At 39.0% G+C, this 10,047-nt stretch overlaps 1 protein-coding gene across 2 annotated transcripts; it reads left to right on the top strand.

Annotated features, from left to right (window-relative positions):
- The first annotated feature begins 1,123 nt into the window (after positions 1 to 1,123).
- On the top strand, positions 1,124 to 8,739 carry LOC103705808 (homeobox-leucine zipper protein ROC8-like). 2 transcript variants are annotated; one of them, XM_008789670.6, is made up of 10 exons: positions 1,124 to 1,916; positions 2,044 to 2,161; positions 2,282 to 2,470; positions 5,568 to 6,029; positions 6,119 to 6,220; positions 6,300 to 6,503; positions 6,599 to 6,779; positions 6,899 to 7,176; positions 7,459 to 7,515; positions 7,798 to 8,739. In XM_008789670.6, the coding sequence occupies exons 1-10, from the start codon at positions 1,822 to 1,824 to the stop codon at positions 8,173 to 8,175; spliced, it is 2,064 nt and encodes a 687-aa protein (XP_008787892.4). In that variant the 5' UTR covers positions 1,124 to 1,821; the 3' UTR covers positions 8,176 to 8,739. The 2 variants fall into 2 exon arrangements, with proteins under 2 accessions (XP_008787892.4, XP_008787891.4); XM_008789669.6 differs by having other exon boundaries at positions 7,426 to 7,515.
- The last annotated feature ends 1,308 nt before the right edge of the window (positions 8,740 to 10,047 follow it).

Here is a 10,047-nt window from a genome sequence, read left to right as displayed (position 1 = left end):
TCTCTTGGTTTATATAGAAAAGACGGTGCTAATCTATCACAATTTAGATCATGCAATCTCTTGACAAGCTACCATGCTCTTTCTTTATCTGCCCTTCTAGATGGTCACTATCTTCCTTATTTGGTACATCGAGATTGCGTCAAGCTGTAATTGCTTATGCTAATCGTTCGAAGATTTGCTCGGCTGCTGACTTTGCATAATAGGTGCCACACTCTTGAGCTAATGGGTATGATTCCGGTGAGTGTGTTTCCAAGTAGTCGAATAAGAACATCATCACTCAATCATGGGCGCACATTATTTAAATTTGCACTTATTTAAGAATTTTTTTTAAAAAATATTTGTATTCCAAGCCAGACCTCGATATTAGATGTGTCATGTATAATTAGTTGCTACAACATTGATTATTATAGGACGAAGGATGCTTTAGGGTGGTCGTACCTTAATACCAAAGCAAATTCCATTATTCCATGTCATGAAGTAATTTGTGCTTTATACCGCAACCCCATTGAGCATTGCATTGGTGGTCACGTGAATTGCACCAATTCCCTCACGCCATGTGGCACCGAACTTTTTGATGTCATGATCGGGCTCCATAACATCACTGGTGTGGTAACTCATGTACCTTTACCATTTAAATTGTAAGTATTCATATCCCATAATTATTTTGATCAATATCATCACAAAATAAATTTGACCACTGAACTATAGTTAGTCGATGAGTTTTAGTAATATCTCCGTGATTATAATTGAAAATGTAATCTAATTTTTTTTTGTAACTATCATGTCATCATTTATTGACAATGTCATTGATTACAGGGCATTTAGTATACTACTCCAAGGCACATGGACTGCACCCACTCACATTTAACAAGAAAAGCATGAATTCAGAAGAAAATAGATTCTATTAAATGGATAATTCATATAAATTTCTTATAAAGTAGTTCAATCCCCTCCTCCCTGGAGGAAAAAAAGGATTTTTAGCAATAATCACTTATATTTAGTATATTTTTTAGTAATAGTTATTACCATGAGCGACCCCAGAGAGAGAGAGAGAGAGAGAGAGAGAGAGAGAGAGAGAGAGAGAGCTGGCAGATAAATACAAACCCCATCCCGCTTCTTTGCTGTCTCTTCTTAAATTCTCGAAGCTGTACCATACCCAGACAGCGGGCATAGCGCAGAGAGTCAGGGGTATGTGTGAAGGAGGAAAAAAGAAAACGAAGAGAGAGACCGAGGCCAAGACCAAAACCAAAGTCGAAGAAGCGAAAGCCCACAAAAGAAGCAGAGGAACGAAGATAGCCAGAGAAGAGCCCAACGATTCAAAACCCCGACCTTTGAATCTCTCCTCTAATCCTTTGTCTCTATTTCTGGAAGGAAAGGGATCTGACGGCTCGATAGAGAGTGAAAAGAGAGGAAAGGTGGGAGCTTTTAATTCAGAGGGGAAAGCAGGACCGGGAATTTCTCGAACTTTAATGCGCGGGATGGTCCGGGGGGGATCCACACGGATTGCTGCCGATATTTCCGGTGCCAGCAGCGCCGGTTGCCGAATTTGGCCTCGCCCGGAGCCCGAACCCAGATAAGCTCCCAGCGAGGCAGGGGAGGGAGGGAGGAACGTGGTCGATAACGACAAAGGCCCCTACACGAGCGATGCCACTGCCCCGAGCCTCTCGCTGGGCAGCAGCGCCGCTGCCTCTAACTTAGGATTCGCCCATGTATATAAGGCTGGATGGGTCCTGGAGGACGCTCTCTCGAGTGTATTGGGACCCCAGTGGCGAGTGTTTCTAGGAAAAGGAGCGACTTTTCGAGGCGGACGAGGCCGAGGAGATGGATTCCGGGGACGAGCCAGAGACGCTCGAGCAGCAGGGCAGGAAGAAACGGTGCCACCGGCACACACCGAAACAGATTCAAGAGCTGGAAGCGTATGCTCTGTTCTTCTCTCCCTCTTCGTCGTTTTCTTTGATGTCTTTTCCCCCCCTCCTCCGTTTTCGGGGTTTTGGGAGGGGTGGGGGATGTTTTGGTGATGGAATTCCTTTTGGTTTGTTTTAGGATGTTTAAGGTGTGCCCGCACCCGGATGAGAAGCAGAGGATGCAGCTGAGCCGGGATTTGGGGCTGGAGGCCCGCCAGATCAAGTTCTGGTTCCAGAACAGGAGGACTCAGATGAAGGCAAGCGCCTCCTCTTCCCTTCGATTTTGTTGTTTTGTTGATTGGATTTCGAGGTAGATGGATTGGTGCCGGAAAAGAGATACCTTTTGGCTTGTCTGATCGATCCGAGTTGGCCTGCAGGCGCAGCACGAGAGGGCCGGTAACTGCACCCTCCGCGCCGACAACGACAAGATCCGTTGCGAGAACATCGCGATGAAGGAGGCGCTCAAGAACGCCATCTGCCCGTCCTGCGGTGGGCCGCCGACCAATGAAGACTCCTATGTCGATGAGCAGAAGCTTCGGATGGAGAACGCCCGGTTGAAGGAAGAGGTATCATAGCTGCTTCAGTTCTACTTCCATTTCCGCTTTTCATCTGCACATAGAGGCGATGGCAGTGGTGGTATCTATGGTGACATTTCACTCTGTTTCCATTTGTTAGAAAAATCTCGTTCCAGTTATCTTTCAAGTTAGTTTGTAGATGATTCTAGACTCCATCATTGAGAAGAAGGAAAGACAAAATGGTTGATCAAAAAAAAAAAGAGGGTCAAGTATTCTATCAAGACTAACGCATGCCTTCGCAAATCTGTTTATGTAATCAGCCAATATTAATTATCGTCATAGCTCCATTTAGGTAGATGAATTGTGGTTTTTATCTCCTGTAACCTTGTCGTAGTTTTATTGCAGCTTAATTGGGTCTGAAGTCTGAACTATGACATCTCATAGTGGATCCGGGGAAGAAGTTGTTATTGCGGAGTTTTAGATTTCAAGACATGTTTGAAACATTCTTAGATTTAAATATGATGATAGATTAAGATTTCTACTTCGCAGCGAATGTATTTTAAGAGAAAACTACTATACTCTTTTCTAATTCAATATGCATCTCTCGTTATGATACCCTTTTTGGTTATTTTTATAGCTCCATGTGGACAGAAGAACCTATCACCATAGCTTTGGTTGATTTGCTTAATTATTTATTTGCTTCATTTCCCAGTATAATGTCATTGAAGCTTGATCGTGTCTCTAGGATTTTGTCTAAATATAGGTGAAAGGAAGTATTCATTATATCAGCAATTTTGGTTTTCAATGTTAGGGTATGAAACAATTATGGTGTATTGAGAACTTGGCATTAAACTCTCTTTTTATTCATTTGTTTGTCTGGTCATGTGTATTGCTAAATTTCTGTACTTTCATATAAATGGAAGAGATTATCTATCTTCAGTTAATTTGATTGAATTTCTGTTTGCTCAATTCCCTACTATTAATGGCGTAGCAGCTTTTATCATGTCTTTAAATATTGGCTAAAGGAAGTGGGGGTTATAGCATCAGTTTCTGCTGTCAAAATTAGAGCTCATTGTTTAAAGTCTGATTAGGATTAAAAATCAATATTTTGTAGCAGTACCAATTTACTAGAGTAGGCATTTATTCCCTCTTTTGATTCAATATTGCTTGTCTCATACATTATCTTCAATATTGCTGTACCTCCATATAAACAGAGGCAGAGGTAATTCGAGCTTCTGTTAATTTGATTTACTATTTGCTCGCTTCATTTCCCAGTTATTAATGAGACTGCAGCTTAATCACCTCTTAAGGATTATATCAATATATGTAGAATGGGAAACAGTCAATGACTAAAACTGATGATGGATAGGAAGTAAACTTTAACGCTTGTTGTCTTTTAAGAATAAGCATTTATGCCCCTCTTTGATTCAGTATGCTTATCTGATCACACTGATTTTATTTTTGCTATAGCTCCCTAGGAATTGAAGGAAGTGGTTCTTGTAGCTTTGGTTAGTTTAGTTTGATATAAATTCAGTTCATTTCCAGGCATTAATACCATTCCAGCTTGATCATGTCTCAAGAATTATATCGAAATATATATTTAAGTAGTTTAACAGCAATTTCCACTTACAAATTAGAGGGAAATACGATCACTTTTTAAAATTTGATGATAGATTAAAAGTAAAACTTCATAGTAGGAGTCTTCAAGAATAAGCCTTTTTTTTAAGGAATAAGCATTGACCCTCTTTTGAAGCAATATTTTCATCTGATAATGCTATTTTTAATATTGCTGTAGCTTCATATTGTATAAATAGAGCGCAGAGGTTATTCCAGCTTCAATTGATTTGATTAAATGCATGCTTGTTCTCTCAGTATTAATGTCTTTGAAGCTTCTTCATTTTTTGATGTTTATATTTAAATATGCAAAAGATGTTGTTGTAGCTCCAATTTTGAATATCGGAATGAGAATGCCAGATAGTAATTGGTTAAAATTGACAAACAATTAAAGTGTACCTTTATAATAGTTGTCATTTAAGTCTAAGCATTTATGTCCTCTTTTGATACAATATTTTTGTGTGATGGTACCATATCTAATAATGCTATAGCTACATATGAACAGAAGGGAGAGCTTGTTCTGGCTTCAGTTAACTTTATTTAACATTTGTTCTCTTCATTTCCTGGTATTAATGCTATTGCAGCATTTGCATATCTCAAGGAGTATATCAAACTAAAGATTTGAGTAAGTAGCTGTTATAGCATCAATTTCGTGTCGCGAAGTATTAAAGATTAAAATAAATGGTGTATTAAAGATTAAAATAAATAGTGGATGAAAATTAAAACCATTGTAGAAGCAGTCTTTCAAGACTAAGCATTCTGATTATGCTATTTTTGAAACTGCTACAGCTCGATATGAGTAGAAGGAAGAGATCATTCTAGCATTGGTTAATTCATTTTCTTCACTAAATTTCCCAATATTAGTGCTATTGCACACTCTCTCTCAGGGGAAACAAAAACAGAAAAAAAAATCTTATTGTTGCTTGATCAGGTTTGGATAATTGTGTCTAAATGTAGACTCAAGTAATTGTCATTAGAGCAATTTCAACTTCAAAATTAGAGTGTTAATTTCTCGATACCAATGCCATTGTAGCTTCATTGCATCTTTAGGATTTATATCTGAAGATAGAGGAAGCAGTTGTTATAGCGGCGATTTCATTTTTCAAAATGAGTGGTTAAATATGATGATGGATTAAAGTAAAACTTTAAGTAGCAGTCTTTTAAGAGTAAGCTTTTGTACCTTCTTTTAATGCAATATATTTTTGTCCAATCGTGCTATTTTTGATCCTGTTATAGCTCCATATGAATAGGAGATTGTTCTGGCTTATATTAATTGGTTTTGATGTCTGTTTGCGTCATTTAATGATATTAATGCCATTACTGCATTACTGGTTGTTGAAGATTACATCTCAATGTAGATTCAAGGAATTAGTTTTAGTAGCAGCAGGTTTGGTATCTAATATTAGTGTGTGAAAGTGTCAGTTTTGCATACAATCTGTTTATCTGACAACCTGTTTATGATATTCTTTTCCCTCCATTTAGCTAAGGAGGAAATTGATTTTCTTTATGTTAATATGATCAAATTTTGATGCAGCTTGATCGTGTCTCAAGCTTTGCATCTAAGTATCTAGGAAGGCCTGTTACCCAACTTCCCTCAGTCCAGCCAATGGCAATGTCTTCACTAGATCTGTCAATGGGGGGTTACAGTAATCCAGGGCCTAGCTCTTCCATTGATCTTGATCTCCTCTCTGGAAGTTCATCTACTGTTATGCCATTTCCTTTTCCTGCAGCAGTTTCGGAGATTGAGAAACCTCTTTTGGTGGATCTGGCCACCAGGGCAATGGAGGAATTGATCAGGTTAATACAGACTGATGAACCCCTCTGGGTGACGGTTGGGCGTGATCGGAGGGAGGTACTTCATCTGGAAACCTATGAGAGAATCTTCCCGAGGCCAGGTCAGCAGTTCAAGTACGCAGATTTCCATACTGAGGCCTCAAGGGATTCCACTGTGGTGATTATGAATTCCACAGCATTGGTTGATATGTTCATTGATGCAGTGAGTTTCATAGCTTAATTATTTGACCAATATTCTTTTACTAATCTATGTTTGGACTTTGGAGTGAGTTGAATGTGGTTTGGTTGTAGAGCAAGTGGGCGGAACTATTTCCTACAATTGTTTCTAAGGCAAAGAACATTGAAGTACTTTCAACTGGAATTGCGGGCAGTAAGAATGGGACTTTGATATTGGTAATTAAACATCTCATTCCCTTCTAATTTTGATTCTCTCGGACATCTTGTATTTTTTTCTAATTCAAATTCAATGCAGATGTACGGGGAACTACAGGTTCTTTCGCCAGTCATCCCTACCCGTGAATTCTGCTTCCTGCGCTACTGCCATCAAATTCAGCAGGGTTTGTGGGCAATAGTTGATGTTTCAGTGGACTACCCTGGAGAGAATCAGCTGACCTCTCGATCACAGAGGCTTCCTTCTGGCTGCTTGATTCAAGACATGCCCAATGGCTATTCTAAGGTGATTCATAGTTTCCTATGCACATAAAAAGCTTAGTTAATAGATTTGAATTCTTCCTTTACTGATTAGGAGGATATTGGTTAATGCTGTCATAGATAACTTGGGTTGAACACATGGAAATCGATAAGAGGAACCATACCCATCAACTTTATAGGAATCTAGTAGATAGTGGAATGGCATTTGGAGCACAGCGTTGGCTCTCCACCCTACAGAGGATGTGCGAAAGGTTTGCATGCTTGATGGTGGCTGGGATTTCGAGCAGGGACCTTGGAGGAGGTAATACATCAGCTACTTTTTTGAATAAACCAATGCTTTAACTACTTGTGGTGGTTTAAAGAATCTTTAGTGAGTTTGTGAAACTTGCATTTGACTGTGACTACAACTATGGCAACCAGTGATTCCCGGGCCTGATGGAAAAAGGAGCATGATGATGCTTGCCCAGAGATTGGTGAACAATTTCTGTGCCAGTATTACTGCATCCAATAACCACGGTCACAAATGGACCAATCCCTCTGGATTAACTGATGTTGGCGTCCGTCTCACTATTTACAGAAGCCCAGGTCCTGCCAGCCACCCCAGTGGCCTCATCCTCAGTGCCGCAACCTCTATATGGCTACCTGTACCATCACAGAGGGTCTTTAGTTTCCTCAAAGATGAAAAAACTCGAGCTGAGGTTTGTGTTCACCTTCTTAAGATATCTTGGTCATAATAGATATAGTATTAGTGGTTTTCAGATATAGCAGCCTGGTGGTCGCACCCCTCCACATGGTTGGGGATCCAGATTCTGGGGAGGCAATTCTCCTATCTTTTTTTTTTTTTTGAAGTGGTTGGTGGTTCTGCCACAGATTTTCTTACCAAAAATTAAAAAGTAAAATAAAAAGAAAAAAAAATCTAAAACCATGTTTATACAAATACTTTTTAGTGGGATGTTCTCTCGAATGGCAATTCGGTGCAGGAGGTCGCGCGTATTACAAATGGTTCGCATCCAGGGAACTGCATTTCTCTACTTCGTGTAAGTTCCGTGAATGTTTTTTTCCTTGTCCTCAAATTTTATTCTTCCTCTTATAGATTTTTTGATTTTGGTTCTCTGTTATATGTGCATGAAGTCAGATAACACCTACATACGTGTTAGTCTTATTATCCATTTTATACCTATCATTTATTAACTTTTTATAGAATTCCACCATTAACTTATCCTAAGCATTCTTTTTGCAAATCTGAGCTGGTTCTAAATGCAAGTGTCTCGAGTCAGAAGGTTTTCATACTATGTCTTTTATGATGGCGAATGATGCAGGCTCTCAATTCTGCACAAAGCAACATGTTGATACTCCAAGAGAGCTGCATCGATGCATCTGGCTCACTCGTAGTCTACACTTCCATCGATCTACCGTCCCTGAACAATGTGATGAGTGGCGAAGACCCATCAAATGTACCACTTCTGCCATCAGGCTTCGCCATATTACCCGATGGACAACCCGTTGGGGGAGGGGCCTCCACCAGCTCAAATCCGATGGGAGTTACCTCGGGCTCACTGGTCACTGTGTTATTTCAACTCCTTGTGAGCAGCTCCCCATCTGCTAAACTGGATATCGAGTCAGTGACGACTGTCACTCAACTAATAAGTACCACAGTACAGCAAATGAAGGCTGCCTTGAACTGTCCCAGTATATAATAGTTTGAAAAGAATGCATTCCTTTTCACCCCCACCCACCACCATCCTCCTTAACTGCAGCATATCTGATGGGCTTGGGGGGCTCTTGAAGTTAGGCATTTAAGAAGGGATTAATGTAGCTCTTTCTTTTCTTTTTTTTTTTTTGCCCTCTCCTTTCTTTCTGTGGGTTGGCCTTGAATGCTTCCATCCAAAGCTAGTACTGGGATTTCAAATACTGCTGCTGCTGCTGCTGCTGATGCCAGCTTCAATACAGCTCAAAAATTTTTACAGGAACTAGTCAGACTTTTGATCAGTCTTTAAATAGGGGAGTCAAGAACGCACCATTGCTGTCGCTCATCCTCTGCTGTCATGACTATGGCTTGGCTTTCAGGTCCTCCTTTTGGTCTGCTTCACTTCTTCCCTCCTTCATTTTGGTCCCATTCTCAGATTCTTTCATGCAGCAAGGGGTAATGGTTCGGGTATTGACTTCTGTCGATGAACATTTATCATGAGCATTCACTTTTGAAAAGAGATTAAATGATAAAATGACTTATCTTTATTACATTGGTGTTATTTGCGTTCCTCTAGTTATTTAGCTTGAGCTGTGGTAATAGGGAACAGCTGAGTTTTGTACCGTTCCTAAATTTGATCGAGCTGTTCATCTGGGCCTTCGATGATAGTGTGGTCCTTCTGTCAGTGGCAAATGAATGAGTAAACCTGACACGAGTTGTACGCTTGAAATTGGGCAGGTCATTTAATTCTGCTTTATTTCTTATCTTCGACGCCAGGCCTTTGTTGAATTTGTTCGGCAAAAATGAAGTTCTGCTTGCTTTAATTACTCTCTTGATCTATGCTTTCGTTTCTTTTTCTGTTGAGAGTCATCTTGCTGCTATAACTTCTTTAGATTTTAATTTTTCAGCAGTTTGTTTTGTTTGAATTGTTTTGTGTCTTCCATTTGATGCACGGTATCTATATCTTGGCACACGAACATAAAATAAATTTGACTCAATTGCTGATATTTTTAATAGCCATAACCAAATAATTAAGGCCGTTTCTTTATTTTCTCTGTTCCTTCATAAAAAAATGTTTTCAGTTCACTTCACATGCACCTTAATGCATGATAATGTATTTGGGAAAGACAATTAATCTAAGAGCATTGCAAGCAAAGTCACAAACTTCAATTATCAGAAAATCTAGGTTATTCATTTTTTTTATCCACCAAATGATTTAGGTTGTATTACTAGTTCATCGCATCATCCCATGATAATTCAAAAGTTGTAGGAGTTTTTCTCAAAGAAAGTATTTGACAGCAAACCGGGCTTTCACTAAAGGTTGCACTCCGTGTTTGAACTTTAATGTTGTTTCGTATTTGAACCAAGTAATCGTAATTCGTGGTGTTCCCATAGGTATTCTCAACATTAAAAAGAAAAAAAAACAGAGAAAAAAAAAGGAGACACCTACAGCTTTCTGATTTGTCGAAAGGTCATAAACTTTGCAAACTTTTCCGATAACCTATTCACAGGTGGTTCACAAACAATGTTTAAATGATGATTATAGAGTTTTTTAGCCACTGCTTGCATTTTTGTTAGATGTAGATGTATTTGTACAAAACCTTAAGTTTTTCTCCTTAATGTATAATACTTAGGTGAGAACTATTCATTATGTGCAATTCTTGTATTTGTTAACTTATTGAGCAATTCATTTCTTGATGAATGCATTGCACTGATTATGAACACTCTTTGAAATGTTGCTTAATTAATATATCTTTCTGTTGGTCATTTTACAATTTTGTGATTTGTAAAACATTTTCCAACTTTTTGTTGAATTTTCAAACTTCAACCTTTTTTTTTGCTGCTCTTATCATCTTAATTGAATGGTTCACAAATATTGATT

This window comes from Phoenix dactylifera, chromosome 15 (assembly GCF_051530095.1).
Source record: "Phoenix dactylifera cultivar Ajwa chromosome 15, Ajwa_hap1_PhDact_Kaust_v1.1, whole genome shotgun sequence".
NCBI classification, from domain to species: domain Eukaryota; kingdom Viridiplantae; phylum Streptophyta; class Magnoliopsida; order Arecales; family Arecaceae; genus Phoenix; species Phoenix dactylifera.
This window is presented reverse-complemented; position numbering and strand designations above follow the sequence as displayed.

Coding starts and splice junctions, on each gene's coding strand:
- LOC103705808 (XM_008789669.6), top strand. CDS start 1,822: ATGGATTCCGGGGACGAGCCAGAGACGCTCGAGCAGCAGGGCAGGAAG. Junction 6,780..6,898: donor GAGCAGGGACCTTGGAGGAG/GTAATACATCAG, acceptor TATGGCAACCAG/TGATTCCCGGGCCTGATGGA. Junction 7,516..7,797: donor ACTGCATTTCTCTACTTCGT/GTAAGTTCCGTG, acceptor CGAATGATGCAG/GCTCTCAATTCTGCACAAAG.